Source organism: Podarcis muralis, chromosome 15 (genome assembly GCF_964188315.1).
Source record: "Podarcis muralis chromosome 15, rPodMur119.hap1.1, whole genome shotgun sequence".
Classification (NCBI taxonomy): Eukaryota; Metazoa; Chordata; class Lepidosauria; order Squamata; family Lacertidae; genus Podarcis; species Podarcis muralis.
In genome coordinates, this window is record NC_135669.1 from 24,162,208 (window position 1) to 24,180,505 (window position 18,298).

An 18,298-nucleotide genomic window follows, 5' to 3' on the forward strand; every position below is an offset into this window, starting at 1 on the left:
TACTCCGCTCCCGCACTAAATGCACATAGCCAGTGGCTCTGATCCACCAATTTGCTTTCTCTGTGTGTAGAGCATATCCCAGTGTGTGGTGACTTGGAGAGACACATAAAGGCATCATTCACCTCAGAGCAATCAGCAAACAGATGTTCAGCCATCACGCTGGACGCATGTGAGATGACTGGACCCATGTGCGTGCGTGAGGGAGATAGCTATTGTTTTTAAGACAACTAAACTGTGTATTACCCTCACTTGGCAAGCTATAAGGAAATGGGGTCTTGCCATCAGGAAAGGAAAGCCCTCGGAAAAGTGGGTACTTCAGGGAACCTCTGCCTACAGAGCTACATCAGCTGCAGGAGCTATTCCATTTCAGTTGCATCTCTCTTTGCTTGTGTGGAGTTTCCTCCGTTAAAATGAACAGGGAAGTCTATATATGCAAGTTTTTATTTATTTATTTATTTATTTATTTATACATACATACATACATACATACATACATACCCCACTTTTTCCCAGAACCGGGACCTGAGGCAGCTTGTGAAAATTAAAACGGAATGCTCAAAAATCATGCAGAAGATGATAGTTAGAAAGTAACTGAACTATAATTGAATTAAAACAATGTCAAAAGCAAATCTGTTAAAATATGGATTGCAAAAACAGCACAGCAGTATTTGAAAGCTTCCCTTCCCATTTTTTGGTCTTGCAGATGAAGGACTCACTAGTTAACCTCCAGAATGGAATTGGGTCCCGTGAATATCGGCCGGAGCCAGACGAGAAACGGAAACGGTTCCACTAGCAGACAGGAACCCAAGTGCGGCCAGAGGACTGTGTGCAATACATGTACATAGAATATATAAATATATATATATACAGAATATAAATATATATATATATATATTATATACAGATTTTAAAAGAGAGAGCGAGAGAAAAATGAAGCCTACGTACTGAGAAGAGAGAGTGGTGTGTTGATCCGACCTCCAGCACTGGATGAAATGGAGCGTCATCTGGGATAGCGGCAGGATGCGGCTGGGTTGTGCTCTCCCGGCACTGAGGCATTGTGGGAAAGTGCACCCCGTGCCATCCTGGGGCCCTCCCCCACACCTCTCTTAGTATCTGTTTGTCCGTCCGTCTGTCTGTCTCCCTCTCTCTCCGTCTGGGGTGTGTGTGTGTCGGGGGGTATTTCACCCAAAGGGAAGAATCAGAAGGCGTGAGATCCCACCCACTCACCCTCTCCTCCACATTTTACTGAACTCAAGAAGCTGCTTATAGGAGATACTGTCTACTCTGGCTCTCAGGATAGTCGCTGAGGCTGGCAGGATGAACCCTCTTAACTGCTGCTATCACTTTTTTTCCTGGCAAGCTCTGTTGGAACGGCTCTGGGTAGCCCATCAACCAAGTGTTTGCTTCACAGCCTCCTTTTTACAGGGTTATCCTTTTAATGCTGACCTGGCTTGGTGCATGCTTCCCGTACCCCTTTCTGCAACTCCAGTGGAAAATACGTGCCCCCCAGGAGGGCGTAGCAACCTCATTGTGTCCTGGAGCGAGTTTTGCAATACAGGTAGCCAGGGACTGCTTCTTGAACACTCCCAGGTTCAACTCAGTCCTTGACACTCATTCTCTTCCATGGAAGGAGTTAGGTGAATGTATACCCCCCTCGTTTTAGTTTGACAGTGTCCCCTTTTGGTGTCGGAGACCCCTCTGATCATTGTGCATTTGCATTTCCATCTATGTATATCGTAGGAAACTGCTGCTTCACTGAAAGGGCTATACACATATATCCTTACCGGACTGGGGGGTGGGTCCCAAAGCAAGTTTCACATAAAGAAAAACCATTCCCCGATTTCCCTCTTCCCGAAAACAAATGAGTTGATGGTACCGAGCTTGGATGCTTGGAAGTCCTCGTCCCGGTTCTCGAGCTCCTTCTGCATGGGTTAGCTGCATCTTTTGTGTCCCGCTGCATCCAGGAGAAGTGCCGAAAGAAAACCAGCCCCTTACTACTAAATGAGGAAATTGCTACTGCCTAAGCAGAAAAATGGATCTTTTTGGCAGACGCAGCTGCCTCTCAAATGCATGACTGGCTCTAGGATAAGTTATAGGGACTAAGAATAGTCTTGGGGTGATGTTTCAGGGTGGGCAGGTTGGTAGGCTGCTGAAGACTCTTTTTAATCAAGTGAAGCCCTCAAACACCCTTTGGTAGCAGAATCAAGGCCAGTGTTGGTGACCTAAAGCAAAACAAACCAACCAACCCTGATAACTCTGGAGAAATACAGAGTTTAGACCATTTCCTGGCCACTGCTTTTGGGAAATGACATGCAAAACATCCAATTTTAAGATGCTTTTCAAACAACAAATTAGAATGATCTGGAATAAGTTGAAGTCAAATGACAGTTCTATATTTTAAAAGCTTTCTTTTCTTTTTAAGTGGCAATTATATAAGTCGGGGCCCCAGAAGATTAAGCTCCTGTAGGGTTTACTTTGTTTTGCAAGAAGAGGAGGAGGGACGATTGTTTTTCCACCAGTATAAACTTCACAAGAAAGTGTGGTTCACTGGTTTTTCTAACATATCCTTGTCAGCAAGAATCATTCCTGGTGGTTTGAAGGACAGGTGGGAAAGGCACCCCCGCCCCACTTTACAGGCTAGGTCCTAGTTCAAGGGCTGTTTCCCCCCACAACTGAGCACTGACCCAAAATGGCTGCCTCCTTATTCCAGTGAGCAACATGTCAAACTCTTTAAGAGGGTCATGGTTGTTCTTTAAAGATCCTGCCACTGCCCCCATGGTTGGACTGTGTGTTTTGTGAACAGAGTAAGGCACACGAAAGGGGGGAGGTGAGTTTTACTTTTCCCCTCTCTCTGAACTAATGTCCACATTGACCCCATAGAGTTTTCCCATGGCTGGGGAGCTTTGACTTACCGACTGTACAGGAAGGCAATAGATATCCCTGTCAAAGAGCCCTGAACCTGCATGCATAGCTCCTGTGTTCAGAACCACCCTGTTAAGTTTTGCAGAGCAAGCAGATTTGCAAGGACAAAGGAATATGCCTGTGTCTCTGCATGGCGCTGCCCTTGCAGGTGGAGGAAAGGCTTCTGCTGCTCTGGGGAGACAGGATTAAGATCCTAATTCGGTCTTACTGAGGCACATTTAATTTGGGTTTTTTTTTAGGGATGGGGGCCCAGTTACTCTCTAGGCATTGTTGGGACCTCATCTCTCATCAGCTCCGGCCAGCATGACCAGGGATGATGGGAGTTGCAGCCTGACAATATCTGGAGGGTCGCAGGTTTCCCCATCAGAGACAGGAAAGATGATGTTTTCTCCCTTTGAACTGAGTTAGAGCATATAACTACCCTCCCTGCTGGATTGGTCATTGCTGTTGCACGGTAAAGATGTGCTGCCTTCTCCGTATTCTTAAGGATGCTACACTCTGGTTATCATTTGATGAGTTAAAGGTGCAATGAGGATGCAGGATCTGTTGTACCTGTGCTCTTCCTGCATCCCACCCATCTCCTGGCAAACCATTCCTTTGAGAAAGGACATCCTTAGAGGACACTTGCTTTGCGATCGATTAGTTGCATTCTCCTGCCCCCAGTTGATACTGTGATTTCATCTCCACTAAGTTCAGCATAGCTGCAAAGGATGCCAGCAGACCTATAAAGCAATCACCCTTGGGGCACAGATCAATTTGTTGTTCTTTTCTCAGGCCCATTGTCACCTTCTCAGTTTCATTAATTGGACTGACTCAAATACTTTTCTTTTTTTAAAAAAAGCCTAACAAGTTATTGTGGAGGAAATGCTAGAGCTGAACACCCAGCCTGCACAATGGCCTTTCTGTTGCACAAATTGGGGGGGCGGTTGGTTCTCAGATTTTGTTCTCCATGCCCCCCCCCTCCTAATTTCTTCTCTCATTCTCTGGCATCTCCCTCATGCTTACCAAAAGCACAGGTGACTCTTGTTTTTGTGCCATAACACCCCCTTCCTAACCCCTCCAGATGTGCTAATCAGCCAAATTGGAGTGTTACCACTCACCCTGACTTGCTGAGCTTCAGCTACACACCTTGTTGAGAAAGAGAGAGAGTGTGACCATTTCATCTTTAGCAGATTATGCTAGGATATATTCTCCCCTCACCACTGGAAAAGAGGTGAAACCTGGTAGCAATTCACCTTTCTATGCATTCTGCCCTTATTCCACTTCCTTTTCTCCCCTTTACCTTGAGTTCCCAGGCTCTTGGCACCCTCTAGGGCTGGCCTGGTGCTGCCCCACACATTTCTTTCCTCCGCATGACAGCAGTGTCTTCTGAAATGAATGCGGCAAGGGAAGCAGACTCCCTTCCGAAGGAATCACATTCGCACATGGCTCAGAGTATCCTCTCTGACTCATCTTTATTATTATTATTTTTTAAAAAAATTACCTCACTTTATTTTGGCCAGTTTTTGTTGCTAAGGTTTGAAGGACTGCCTTCCCAACCTGAGCTTTGCATTGGATTTTTTTTTTTGGGGGGGGGGATGGTGGCATAATGTAGCAAAGGATTGGAAGCTGCTTGGGTGGTTTCCCCATTGTTCAATCTCCTCTGGAGTTTGGGAGAGTGATTTCTGTGACTGCTTCCTTGAGAAATGAGCAGCCACTTCATTATATTGTTCCCTGTGTGGTGGTGATGATGACCTTAAACCCACCTCTCTCTCCCCCCCCCCACCTTAAGCATGAACATCTGGCTTAGTTACTGACAATTGTTTTTCAGATGTGCAAGTTTTCCTGACTACATTTCAACACCTTTATTGGTGGAGGGGTGGGGGTTGGGGGGGGGAGCGGGGGGGGGGGGAGAGACATAAAGGGAACAGACCAGAGGCCCTAGCCCTTCCGCACCTCCCAAATATTTCCCACAGCTGGAAGGGTCTGTGGTAGGAAGACAAAATTCTGGCATTGGGCTGATGTGCAGAAGGACACCCCTGGTTGTGTCTGTAGGAGTTGTCTGGCTGTGTCTGTGTGTCTGATTCTGTAACTATAATAAAAAACTTTGCGCTGTGCGCAAAGTCTAGTATACAAATTGATTTAAAAGGAAAAAAACAACAACCACAAACTTGACTGCTAGAAACTAGGAGTTTAAAAAAGGCTACAAAGCCAAAATCTTAATGTAAAGTAGCTAGGGGGGGAAATGGAATAAGAGTATGAATAAAATATAATGAACAAAAGAGAGAGAGAAAGCATCACGTGGGTTCTTTTGCTTTTTATTTTGCTGTCTGTTTTCTACATCTCCTGTGCCTTTTCCACACACATCACAGACAGAAGACACAGTCTACCTTTTGAGTTGAAGACATCGTACACGGTTATCTTTGTGTGCCCATGTAAGACATCCCACCAAGGGAGGTTGTATTCACCGTCAGAAATCCCATATGAACTACTGCCTTAGAAGGCAGGCGGAAGAAAGTGTTATTTCTTAAAGAGTTATGGAAGTAGTTGTGGTGTGGGAGAGAAAACGTTAAGGGGTTTATCTTTACCATTCATTCTTCTGAAGCTTTCCTGGTTCCAGAACTGCTACTTAATTGCTCCATCTCAAGAGCTGAGGGTGTTACCAGATTCTATTATATCGGGTAAAGAATGCAGAGGCTGGATTTAGGCTCAACTGGATTAGGGTCAGATAACTTCCCAAGGGCTAAATGGCAAATCATGGGCAAAATCAAGAAGGACGCCCTAGTGCGAAGAAAGCTCCTCCATTGTTACTTTCTGCAGGATGTGATGGAGTGCGCTTAAATTGGGCATGACAGCTGGACCCTTCGCCATGTGGAATTATGGGTGCTGCTTTGGTTCACAATTTGAGTAACTCCACGAAGCATGACATGTTGAAGAAGGTGAGTTACAGCTCTAAGCTTCAGATATAAGCTTCATAAATAAGGTTAATGAATTAGTACAGGTATATGCTTGCTGAGTAGCATCAGCATTACTATACTTTTTTTTGGGGGGGGGAGTAAAAAAAAAGCTTACAGGGTTGCTCCAAAAATTACTGAGACAGGGACCTGGTTCACACACAACACTAAGCTAAACCATGATGTGGTTTGAATGAACCACTGTGGACTCCTAGAGAGGAATTGTAGACTCATCAAATTTTAGAGCTGGAAGGTCTCCCAAGGGTCATTTAGTCCAACCCCTAACAAAACCCTGGCACATGGCCACGCAACCTCTGTTCAGAAACTTCCAATTGCAGCCCCGCTCGTTCTGCTGCTGTTTCGATCTGGGCTCATGGCTTAGCTCTCCCCAGAGAAATCGGAAGCATGGCAGAGGGAGGGAAGGAGGCATAACCCTGCCACTCATATTTGTAGCAACAAACCATGGTTTGCCATTAAGTCTACAATGAGGCTTAGTGGTGGATTGTGGTCTTTAACTACAGCAAAGTACTTTGCTATTCATGCTTTTTCTAATACTATCATTTGCTGTGAAAGAAAATAATGCAAGTCTAGGCAATACAGTGGTACCTCGGGTTAAGTACTTAATTCATTCCGGAGGTCCATACTTAACCTGAAACTGTTCTTAACCTGAAGCACCACTTTAGCTAATGGGGCCTCCTGCTGCTGCCACGCCGCCGGAGCACAATTTCTGTTCTCATCCTGAAGCAAAGTTCTTAACCTGAAGCACTATTTCTGGGTTAGCAGAGTCTGTAACCTGAAGCATATGTAACCTGAAGCGTATGTAACCCGAGGTACCACTATACTCTGATCCTACCAAACAGCTAGGCTTAATATTTGCCCCCCCTGCACAGTCTTCAGATTCCTTTGCTGAAAAGAAAAATTGTGCTCAGTGTTCTACCCCACCATAAAACAGACCATTACCAGATAGAAGTTTAGATTTTATTTATGCAGACCTTCTAATGGGTGGGTGGCCTTTTTACTGGCCCAGAGGGACAAACCCACCTTGGCCCAACCCTCCAAGGACAACTTGTGGCAGACAGCCTTCCTCTTCAGCTGATCTGTTCAGATCAGTTAAGGGTGATGGCAGTGGGTTTTGCTTCCTCTTTCTTCATTGAAGTTGGTCTGATGACCGGGAAGTGAGAGATTTGCACCCCTATCTGGGTGCTGGGCTGGCCCTCTGTGTTATTTCCCATCTTTGCTGCTGCCAAAATTGGTTGGGTCTTGGAAGAGGGGGCAGCAAAATATGATAGTGGGGGCAGATCAGGCCTGTGAACCTGGAATTACATCACCCCTGCCTGATAATAAAATAGTATATGGCAATTGGAGGGCATAACATGCTACTGGCAGTGGCAGGCTTTGTTTGAGATTGGAATAGCTGAATAATTTTTTTCAGTGCCGTGCAGTTATTAAAAGCACAGTGCTCCTCTTTGAAATGGAAGGTTCACGTTGCCATCTTCCACCGATCCTTCAGTTAGAATTGTCCATCCTGCTTCACTCTCTCAAGTACATAAAAGGACACCTGACCCGACTTAAAGCCCCTACAATTCTGGGCATCTCGGTCACTGCGTCAAACACTAAGGAGAATTTAAACTTTCATCACAACATCATGTTTTGCAAAGTGGTTATTTGCCACTGCCCTCTGAATCCTGCTGGAAATTAGTTTAGAAGTTTGCTGCTTGGGTTTCACTAAATCACAGAATGCCCAAGTTAATGACTCTTGTCCTATTTACACACAGTATATGACATACTATGGAGTGTTGCAACATGGAAATCACATACGATGCAAAGAGAGGGTGCTTCATGGCCACACTCTTACCCCAGGGCTCAATCTAGTATCTGTATAATATCACCACTCTTTTAGCAGTGCACTATGTACCTCGGAAACATCTCTGGCTCGAGCATTTCCTCCTCCTGTGCCACAGGTTCATGAAAAACTAAACAGTTCAATTACTGTATTGCTTCTGCCTGGCTTTCCATTTGCTCCTGGAGGTATTGGCCAAAACAGACCCACTGTTATCTGCTTCCCTAGGAAAATCTGGGGCATGTTCTGTGACATCACTGGGGCATCATACTGAAATTAACACCAAAAGCAATGATGACTAAATGAATGCCACTTAATGCTGAGGAAGCTGTGATGTCTGAATGCACCCAAAGGAAAGTCTGTGTTAGTGAGAGATGAGTGAGTATTTACAGAGTCGTTGAGGCAATGGGCAACAGAGGAGGTAATGGACCTCTCCCCCCCCCCCCCCCGGACTTTGCATGCCTCAAAGGAAAGTCTTTAACAAATGGGCTGATCGCTCAAGGAATGAGAGCCATGAAGTCAAAGCAGTGCGATGTTCCAGACAAACGGAAACAAATTTACACTTCCTCGTGGTTCCTGGTCTTGGGCTCCTGCAAAACTTGGCTGCAGTGACTTACTCCTTGTGTCTGCCTAGTCCCTGAAAACAAGGAAAAAGAGCCAGACTGTGATTCACCTTCCACTTTCAGAAGATTAGATGAAAACCTGCATGAGCAAAACACACCACCTACTTGTAGAAGTCACACATAGGAGAGGAGTTTTAGTGCATCGCCAATTACCTACCTTTTGGACCGCCTAATCTTGTTTTATGTCTCTTGTACTTTGAATTCTCTACCAGGAAGATGGCTTTGGACTCTTACCTTCAGCAAAATACATACAAGGGGGGAAATCTCAAGATGGCACCATGTCTTCCACTCCATAATCCCTGGAAGAGTTCTTGCTGTTGGAGTCACTTGGAACCATTGCAGACCTGTCTACGGCAATCCACATTCCATCCACAGATCATATCTGAACATTTTCAAATATGCTCAGTAGCTTCCTTGAGCCTGGAGATCATGAATGACCCCCATGGTGGTGCCTGCACACAGATTTGGATTTGCTAGGCAGCCAATGCCCTCCCCCGCTGCCATGTGATTTGCACAGAGCTTTTTCACCTTTTTTTTTTTGCACACTGTACGCCTACGTGGTTTCATCTTCTACTCCTCCTCCACTGGCACAGCACAATTCTCCTTGTTTTCCGAAGGGATGGCGAGGTAGTCAGTCCTGTAGAGCAAGGCGAAAAGTGTACTTCATGGAGAAAGTCCTGAACTGGCAATTTTAAAAAGAGGTTTACATGGGGAAGGACTTTAGCAAAGTAGGAGAGCACATGTGTGGCATCCAGAGCATTCTAGGTTTGAGCCTTGCTGAGCTCTCCAGTTAAAAGGGACCAGAGATCTTGGGACCAGAGACCTTGGGACCAGACATCACCACCACTCTCATCATCATCATTATTCCCCACCCATCTAACTGCTGCTCTGGGCAGCTTCCACGAAATATAAAGGAACACAACAAAACACCAAACATTAAAATCTTCCAGAAACAGATGTGATGTTGATAATGTAGCTCACTTTTGCACAGCCGGTTTTTTTTTTAAGCCAGCATGGGAGGTGGGGAGTCAGATTTGGACCGTGGTGTGTATGTGCCTCTGCCATCCGATAGAAATCCTTACTGCTGCTACACCTGCTGTTTGAATGAGAGAAAATGGCTTTCCTCCCATTGCAAGTAGCTGGGCACTAGGATGTGTGACTGGATTCTGATTATGACTTGGGAGGGACAAAGTTTACAGCTCCCCCCCCCTCAGTTCTAGTTCAAGGTACCTGTATCAGCTCCTGGATCCATCTTCTTTTGGACAGAGATGACTTTGCCACCATTTTAAAATTGTGGTTTTATGAACTCCGATATGGAATCTTAGCCAATCATCTGGCTGCTGCTTGTTGGACCAGCTGCAGTTTGTGAGCATCACGGAGCAGAAGGCTATCAATGGCTGCTAGCCACAACCCTATGCTCTGCCTCCACCACTGGAGGCAGCAATGCTTCTGAATACCAAGTGTTGGAAACCACAGAAGGAGAAAGTGCTGTTGCACTCAGGTCCTTCTTGCATGCTTCCCTTGGGGGGCTCTGGATGTCAACTGTGAGAGCAGAACGCCGGACTAGATGGGCTCTTAGCAGGGCTATTCTTACATTCTTATGTTCACTTACGCATTTTCCTGAGCAACCTCCTCTGCCTTGGCAACTTTCCTGTAGCAGTAGATCATTTCTACCAGCAGCCACAAAGTGAGGAAGACTAAGAGAATATACATCATTATTTCAGAGATGACAGATGTGAAGTCTTCTCCAGCTGTGTAGGGGACAAGAAAGGGAAAGATCCACATGAGCAAAGCCACCTTTGTGGGGCACAGAGCATGGTGTCCTGCTTTGCAGCCATCTTTTGGAAACCTGTGAGCTTGTGTGGTTTTCTATATCTTCCTATATGGAAGTAATTTGCCATGCAGAAACTGAGCGGCTCTCTTTTCTGGCTCGGACTGTAAGCTCTGTGCCAGCTCAGTAGGCAGTTGCATGCCTATCGGCTCTTATGGAATGGATTGTGCCAACTGGAAAATTACTGGTATCCTGCAGCCAGGAACCTAAACACACACAGTTACCATTCGCCAGCTGGTGGCTGCAAACTGAGCAAGGATCCCACTGTACCACCACCTCAGTAGAACAGTACAACCTCAGGCTATTTGCAGAGCAATGTATAGAATTTCTTTTCCATAGACCATAGTGCCCCCATATCATTCTTTACAATCTGGATGAAATACTCATGCAGAACATGATAATCAAACACTCCCAAGTGTTGGGAGGATCAGAGCTTTCGAGTAAGCAAAAAATGTTGAGAGGCTAAATGAGGTGAAAGCAGGATCACCACTAGAACTGGGGGAGACAACTGAGGTTCTACCATCTCTTAGAAGACTTTGTGGTGCCACCCACTGCACCATTGGCCATAAGGCTGACATCTGCACATGCACTTTAGGTGCAATTGAGGGGGGTTGGGCTAGATGACCCCTGGGGTCCCTTCCAACCCTATTAGTCTATGATTCTATATGTTCTCCTTAGCGCATGCGCAAACGTGCAGAGTTGCTGAGATGACATACTTTGCTTGGGACAAACAGAGCTACGTCTGTGCCCATCCTGGAACCCTGACAGGCTCTCCTTTTGTTTCCTGTTTCTTTACTTCCCCATTTGCAGATGTTCTATATTGTGCTGAAGACAAGGAAACAGAACCACCAAGAAACTCAGGGAGGGATCTTCAGCAAGGGAAGGAGACAGAGGGAAAAAAGGACACAGAGAAAGGGGTACACAGCTGTTGGCAGAGGGGGAGAAAGAGAGAAAACAATATAGACACAGCGTAAGGAATGAGATGCAACAGGAGGGAGCCATATTTAGTTCAACAATCATTTGGCGCTGCTTCTGTTGAAACTGACAGTCTCAGCAAGCCATTAGAGAACAGCCTACGGACAACCCTTTCCCCCCCAATGAGCCCAGTTTTGACGACTCATTGAAGTAAACTAAATGATGATGTGATTCTCTACAAGGACTTGGGACTTTTTAGTTCAGAGATAAGACAAATAAGAGGTGAGATAGTGGGCATTTATAAAATTATGCTTGGCATGGAGAAAGAAGAGCTTTTCTCCCTCATAACACTAGAATTAATGGACATCCTGAATGTTGAAAGATTCAGGATAGATTTGAGAGAGAGAGTGGAAGAGAGAGAGTAACTTCCTGCAACAGGAGGCAGTGATGGTCACCAATTGGAATGACTTTAAAAGAGGATTGAGTAAATTCATGGAAGAGGAGGTTTTCAATGGCCACTAGTGACCTTCATGGGTGGAAGCTGTAATACTTATTATGCATATGAGTTACTGGAAGAGGAGAGCGCTCCTGCGCTTGAGGGTTTTCCACAAGCATCTGTGAGCACAGGATGCTGGACTAGGTGGGCCACAGGCTCTTCTTACATTCTTATGATAAACATTGTGGTGAACTGAGTTTAAATCTGGGGTGACTGGAGGTGGGAAAGAACCTCTACTATTTTTGCAGGTAAACAAACTCTGAACTAAAACTATAGTGTCATATGGAAGACATGAGTTTCCTAATGACCCAAAAGTTTTGTGGGAGTGGGAGGGTTCTGTTTTAGAGGGTATACAGAAGCAAAAGTCTATAGTTTTGAATTAAGGGACTATTTTAACATCTGGCCTAAAACTTGGCCAGTGTGGAATACAATGCCATATACATATTATTACACCAAGTCCATCACAAGCCCCATTTCATTACATTCTGCCTCGGCTCCCCAATAGTCCCTTGTGGGGAATGGTGACAAAAGGATGGTGACATAAAGCTCCAAAATAAGCTTTGGAACCAAGTTTTCTGAAGGCAAAACTGTACACATGCAAATATTGCTGCTCGTTTGTTCAGCTCACTAACATGGAGTGAAAATCATTTGAAATGATTTCAGGCCTAATTCTTCTGCTAAATGTATATCTTGCATTTTAAAGGAAGTAAGAAATGAACAGGCCCTTTCAAGTTTGAACTGTGTGTCCCTTCTATGGGTCAGAGAAAATGCCCACCTTCTTTCCCCCCTGCAAAGTGGTCAGAGTAGTTTAAGGGTTATTTGGCATCAAGGCTATAAAACGCCATCCATGTTTAACCAGCCCCACAGCGAGTGTCTCTGGGTCACCTAGGAAGTCATCTTTAATTTGGCCCTTGACAAACCCTTCAGCCTGCTTTACGGAATGCAAATGTGGGAGAAACTGCTTGAAACTTGAGGAGTCCCTCCCCCCCCTTCCTTACACAAAATACCAACTTCTGCATCACCATCTTGTGTGTGACTGCAAGAGACCCACTGCCAAGAGGCACCAGAATTAAGGGACATGCCCGTCACCCTTCATACCCTCCTCCACCACCGTGAGACGGATCAGTGTAGAGCGGGTGACAACTGGTCGATGAACCTCGAAGTTGAATTCCCGAGTGACATTGCAGGTGTAGATCCCCGAATCATTCAAAGAGATGTTGAGCACGGAGATGGACACATCCTGCATGTCTATGCTCCCGTCCCATTGGAGCCGACCACGGAAGCGGCTCCCAAGTTCCTGCTTCTCATTTTCGTACTTGTAGATCTGTAGGGAGCAGAATAAGGAAGGATGCTGTCATTTTCAGACCTTTGTGCTGTCTTCTGTTGCAAGGAACAAAACCGGACTGTTTAAAATGTTTCTTTGGAAAAGTCTTCTTTTAAATATCTTCTTCAGAGCCCTCCCTATTCTTAAACTCTTCTTCCCTGCTCCAATGGATATAGAATACAAAGAAAACATGTGACAAATGCATGTGTGGATTGGCATTTAATACGCTCCCCTTGAACAAGAAAATAAGGTGGCAATAGTGCAGAGCAGGAGAGAATGACACATGATCCCCCAAAATAAACATGGACAGATAGTCTCTTTGGATTATGCTACAGGGGCATCTCAACAGTAGTGTGGCCAACACTGGGTGCTTTGCCAAGGTGTCACAACTGAGGTCTAAAAACAGCTGTGGAACAGCTGTCCTTGTGTGTCAGAACAGAAAAAGAGGAAGCAATGCAAAAGCATTTATCACACCAATATATTTTCTTCAGCTGCTCTGTGAATAAACTGGAGTTTAGCACTTTGTTTTGCCAGGATGATGACTTCCCGGACCAGTAAATATTTTGGAGAGCTTCTGAAAAGATGTGTGAACAGCATTTAAGCTCTCAGGACATTTAACCTTTCTGATCTAGCCTGCCTGAAGCTGATGGTTGGTAAGATTCCTGCTCAGTCCTTGCAACTCTTTTAGGAAAGCAGATCTGACCTCCTCGCAGCAAAGCCTCCTGTGCAGATCACCTAATAGGGTTTGAGGACCCAGATGAGAATCTTGTTGGGAATAGCACCCTCATCAAAACATCTATTAATAAATGTCTAGTTATAGGTGAAGACCTATGCATTTGCAAATGATCCTCATTTTGCTGGTTTTCCCTGCCACCCATTACCTGAGATTGATCCTTTTCACCTTATTTCCTCCCACCCTTTATCAAGGAAGAGAATAACGTCTCCTGGTCCCTTTTCCCATTTCTCATCTCACAGCCTCATAGCTAGAGGCACCCATTGTGATACTTACAGGCTCATCTATGCCCCCTTCGGTCTTATAGTACCACTGAACCAGAGTGTTGGCAGAAACCTCCTCTCGCTTCATGCAGGAGATACACAGCAGCTTCATGCGTGATCCTTGGACTGCCTCTGTCTCTGACGGTACTTCAACACAGACTGAAGAGCAGACACCCACTGGAAAGCCATGGATCAGCAGCCCAGTTTGGATATGTGAGCATATAGTGCAATTGGGAGAGGGACCCATTTCCAAGAAGGGAAAAAGACAGAGGAAGACACAAACACATGGAGAGGGGGTGGAGCGACACAGAGAACAATCTGTTATTCAAGACGCTTGTGATTCTCAGTGAAAATAAATCTCTTAATTCAACACTGGCATTCGTTGAGAATGGATTAAATATCAGGATTTGCAAAAAACCTTCCATCCTATGCTGATCTCAACCAATAATCCACATTAAATAATAACTTGGTGCTGAATTTACTAGTGTTTTGCAGATTTATACAGAGTCCCATCTCATTCCTCCAACACAGAAATCTGAATTGTGAGATTTCAATGTTGCTTTGATCATTTGGGCTACAATTGAAGCACATGTGACATACAGTCAACCAACCAGAAGTTATATAATCCAGAACTGCAAGTTCTTTTTTCCCTCTCCCTCCCAGGTTCTTTTTTTTAAATATTATGTTTGTTCTTTACATTTCCCCAGAGACCCTGCAAAACACATTATGAAAACCTGTATTTCTATACACACACAGCATCTGTAAAAGGCTACTTCATCCTAAAAGCTCACAACATTTAAAAAAGGCAGAAGCATAAAATACGAATGATAAAATGCCCCCCTCAAAAGTCCTATCCCCAACACAGTATTGCAGTCTACCAGACTCGACAGAGCTTTTCATCACCATCCTTATGTGAGAATTAGGATGCCAAAATTAGTATCATTCTGGTTCTCTTATACATAGCACAGTTTGCGCAAGTACATGTGAACAGCTGGCACCAAGTCAGATTCTACTCAACAGTTTGAATGTTTCCCTCTTAAGTGCTACTAGCCAAGCATGTAGATAATGCTTACTGTACCCTTTCTAACTGACACTGAACAACGACAGCTTCTTTTTGCTAAGCAAACAGTGCCAGTGTTTCCCCAAGAGACAGGGGTTCAGGAAAAACATCTCTGACTTCCTCGAGCCAAGAAGCCCGCACATTGCTCTGGGGTTTCATTTACTCTGAAGAGCATTTTTGCACAGAACCCTGAAAGCATTTCTGAATCCCCTCCTGTACCATTTCTGTACACATGTGAGAATGTTGTTCAGGGAATGTAGAAAAGAGAAGACATCCATTTTAAAACTGAATGCACATTTTAGCCAAACTAGGGAACTGCAGATGTGGAGAGTGGGGGGAGAGAGAACCAATGCGCCCAAAAAAACTGTTAAGTGTGGCATGTGAAAATGCTTTCAGCTCTCAAAAGTGCATAGAATTGACTGAAGAGCAAGGATGTAATTGTCTGTGCATTCTGCCCCCCCCCACAATGCTTTAAATAAAAGTTGGCACAAAAAATTGCACTTTCGCAAACATGTTCTCCTTCAATGAGGCACAACCCTTTCCCTGTGACACTTCCAACACCTGTTTATCCATTTTTACAGGCTTCATTCCCAGCTGTTCCTCTGTTGCCTTAGGATCCACAATTTAACTGGGCGGTCTGACAAGGGACAAATCCACAGTCTAAGGGGTTGTTTCTCTGTAAGGCTTCCCAGCCAAACTGCTGTGTTCTAAGATACAGCATGGAATCCAAAGTCTTGCCTGAATACTGCTGGATTCACTATTGCAGTGTTTCCCAACCTTGGGCCTCCAGTTGTTTTTGAACTACAATTCCCATCATCCCTGACCACTGGTCTTGCTAGCTAGGGATGATGGGAGTTGTAGTCCAAAAACAGCTGGAGGCCCAAGGTTGGGAAACACTGCACTATTGCAACTGTATTTTGGAGGTAAAATGTAAAAAAAAGAAGAAATGGTTGGAAGCCCCTTGAAAACATCTTTGAAACTCAGTTTTGACATGGGAATTTAAAGGTACTTGGGCTGTTGCCTCCTTTTCTAAAGGCTCCCTAGAGAGAAAGCAAGCTCCAAGTTTAATTCCCAGCATCTCCACCAGCCAAGCAGAGCTGGAAGAAACTCCTTGCCTGAAACCTTGGGACAATATTGATTTAGATAGATCAGCGATCTGACTGGTAGAAGGCAGCTCCCTAAGGCCCTCCTTGGGGTGGAGTGGGGTGGGGGGAAGGAAAGTTAATATGAAAGTCATTGCAATTCGCAGCCAATTTTCCTCCGGCTTCTCTTGATATCGTGCACGTGCAGATCCAAGTGCACGAGGCCCATGGTTGCGCTTTGACTCTGTCCAACCGGGAAACAACCACAAACCTCCCCTTACTTAATTAAAGTGGTGCACAATAGCTCGCCATGGCAACCCTTCTCTCTCTCGAGGAGCTGCTCAGGCCCCCGGGGCAACTCGGCAATTAATGACTTCATAGAGGACTTTCTCAGGGATCCTTCCCACTGAAACGGAACCCCTCTCTCTGGCTGTCTCACAAATACACACGTTTCACATGGTTTCCTGGACCACAGGCGGGAAGCACCTACCGCAAAGGACCACCACCAGCAGGGAAGAGGCGGCGGCCACCTTCGTTAGCGCAGCCATGGCTCCTGGAAAGGCAGACTCGGCTGGGTCTCCTTTCTCCACCAGCTTAGTCGCCGCGCAACTGGATCCGGGCGGGAGGAGGAGTAGGCGCTGGGTTGGAACCGACCGATGGGAGCAGCCGGACCAGGAGGAGGCAGGGATCAGGGAGGGCAAAGGTGCACCGTTCAAAGTCCCTTCCTGGCACTCCTCCTCTCGCAAGGCTTTTCAGCACCAGGGAGAGAGTCCACGGGTCGCCGCCCTCTTTGGACAGCTCCGCGCTGGAGGAGGCGCTGGGCTGGAACTCGCCGATGGGAGCAGACGGGGTTCCCGGAGGGCAGCGGCGCACTTTTAACTGACGCGGCTCCCGCGTAGCGGGTTTCAGCACCACGAACAGCTCCTGCGGGTCGCCTCCCTCTTTGGACAGCTCCGCGCCGGGCGGGCAGGGTCGGGGTTACCTGGCGAGGGCGCCAGCGCCGGCTGCCACTTCCCAGCTGTGGGCATCACCAGCCCCTTGGAGGCGCCTGCGCTGCCCTGCCCCCGCCTGTGCTCAGCCCAACGGTTCGGGGGAAGGGAGGCGAGCGACGGAGGACAGCAGGGGTCTTTGGAGAGCCGCTGGGCCCGTTTCCTACAGCCCCGCGGCGCGAAGGGAGTCGGGGAGAGGCCCGAGATGGAGGGGCTCCGCAGCCACCAACCCTCGCCGTCGCCACCCTCGCCGCCACCTCCAGCTCCGAGCCTCCCCACAGGAACAATGCATCTCAAGCCGTGTGCTGGAGCCCAGCCTCCTGCGCCGGCTCTGCGTGGCTGGGACGGCTTGTGCCCGCCTTACGAGAGCGCGAGGGTGGGAGAAGGAGGAGGAGGAGGAGGAGGAGGAGGAGGAGGAGGAGGAGGAGGAGTGCCGCCGCCTCCCTTCTCCGAGCCGTGCCTGGATTGGGAACAGCCCCTCAGGACAAGCATGCGCAGACCTCTCTTTGGCAGAAGCAGGCGTCCCCCTCCCATCAAGAGAGCGAGACTCCCTTTCCCCGAAGAATTGGGGGTGGGTGGGGCGTTTCCTGCCTCTTTCCAAGCCAGCTGCTCCCAGCGGCTCTTCACATCTACACCACCCCTTCAGGGTTGTGCGCGGGGGCGGGGAAGGGACCATGTGCCACCTTTATTTCCTTGGATAAAAGGTGGGATATAAATCCAGCCAATCCATCACTAATTTAAATGTGCTTTGAATGTATGGTGTGGATGTAGCCAAATCCAAGGTTCACTTTCTCTGCTGAAATCTTTCATAAGCAAATAGCAGCAGGCAAAATGGAAAAAAGACCCTTTTCTGGAACAAAATGAGTCTGGCAAGGAGAGCAAAAGAGAAAGAGAGGGAGGCTGAAGGGACTGCTGCCTCCAGAGCCCCCAAAGCGCCCATCATCCTAAATGATTTCCATGCAATCTGATGGGATGTTCTTCAGTGTTTGAGTGCACAGCAATGCCTGGCATCCTGCCAGTGTTCCCTGGCAGGGGAGCCATGCTTCTCTGCTGTGGTTTCCTAAAGGTGGTAGCTAGTCGGGAGTGGCAGCAGTGGCCTGTAACAAGTCCATGTGACTGCCATTGGGAAAGCTCCAAAGGTCACTCTTGCAGCTGGAAATGCTGAGAAAGCCTCTGTTCTCATAGATCCGGCTTGTGCCCAAAGGGTTTAGTGGCAGGAGCTGGCTGGGTCTCTTCCATCTGGAGAGGAGCCACAATTCCCATCACACGCATCTCCAACTCTGCAGG

The 18,298-nt window shown here is 46.7% G+C and overlaps 2 protein-coding genes across 9 annotated transcripts in view; one reads left to right on the forward strand and one right to left on the reverse strand.

The window, feature by feature from the left end:
* GRAMD1B (GRAM domain containing 1B) overlaps window positions 1–5,187 on the forward strand; it is a 209,058-nt gene extending 203,871 nt beyond the window's left edge. For all 8 annotated transcript variants that reach the window (XM_077919744.1, XM_077919748.1, XM_028707618.2 and 5 more), the window contains one exon: window positions 704–5,187. In XM_077919744.1, the coding sequence (XP_077775870.1) occupies window positions 704–793 (90 nt within the window). In that variant the 3' untranslated portion in view covers window positions 794–5,187. The remainder of the gene's footprint in view (window positions 1–703) is intronic.
* A 1,744-nt stretch (window positions 5,188–6,931) lies between these two features.
* Window positions 6,932–17,409, reverse strand: SCN3B (sodium voltage-gated channel beta subunit 3). Its single transcript, XM_028708398.2, has 6 exons — window positions 16,513–17,409; window positions 13,894–14,057; window positions 12,659–12,884; window positions 9,931–10,069; window positions 8,847–8,955; window positions 6,932–8,332 (listed from the first exon to the last, which is right to left on the reverse strand). The coding sequence occupies exons 1-5, from the start codon at window positions 16,568–16,570 to the stop codon at window positions 8,889–8,891; spliced, it is 654 nt and encodes a 217-aa protein (XP_028564231.1). The 5' UTR covers window positions 16,571–17,409; the 3' UTR covers window positions 6,932–8,332; window positions 8,847–8,888.
* Between the last annotated feature and the right edge of the window lie 889 nt (window positions 17,410–18,298).

Excerpts from the sequence above, each read along its gene's own strand:
- SCN3B (XM_028708398.2), bottom strand. The coding sequence starts at position 16,570 with ATGGCTGCGCTAACGAAGGTGGCCGCCGCCTCTTCCCTGCTGGTGGTG. Across the intron at positions 14,058-16,512 it reads GCTGGTGGTGGTCCTTTGCG|TGGGTGTCTGCTCTTCAGTC; the intron begins GTAGGTGCTTCC and ends ATGGCTTTCCAG. Across the intron at positions 10,070-12,658 it reads TCTCACGGTGGTGGAGGAGG|CTGGAGAAGACTTCACATCT; the intron begins GTATGAAGGGTG and ends TCCCCTACACAG.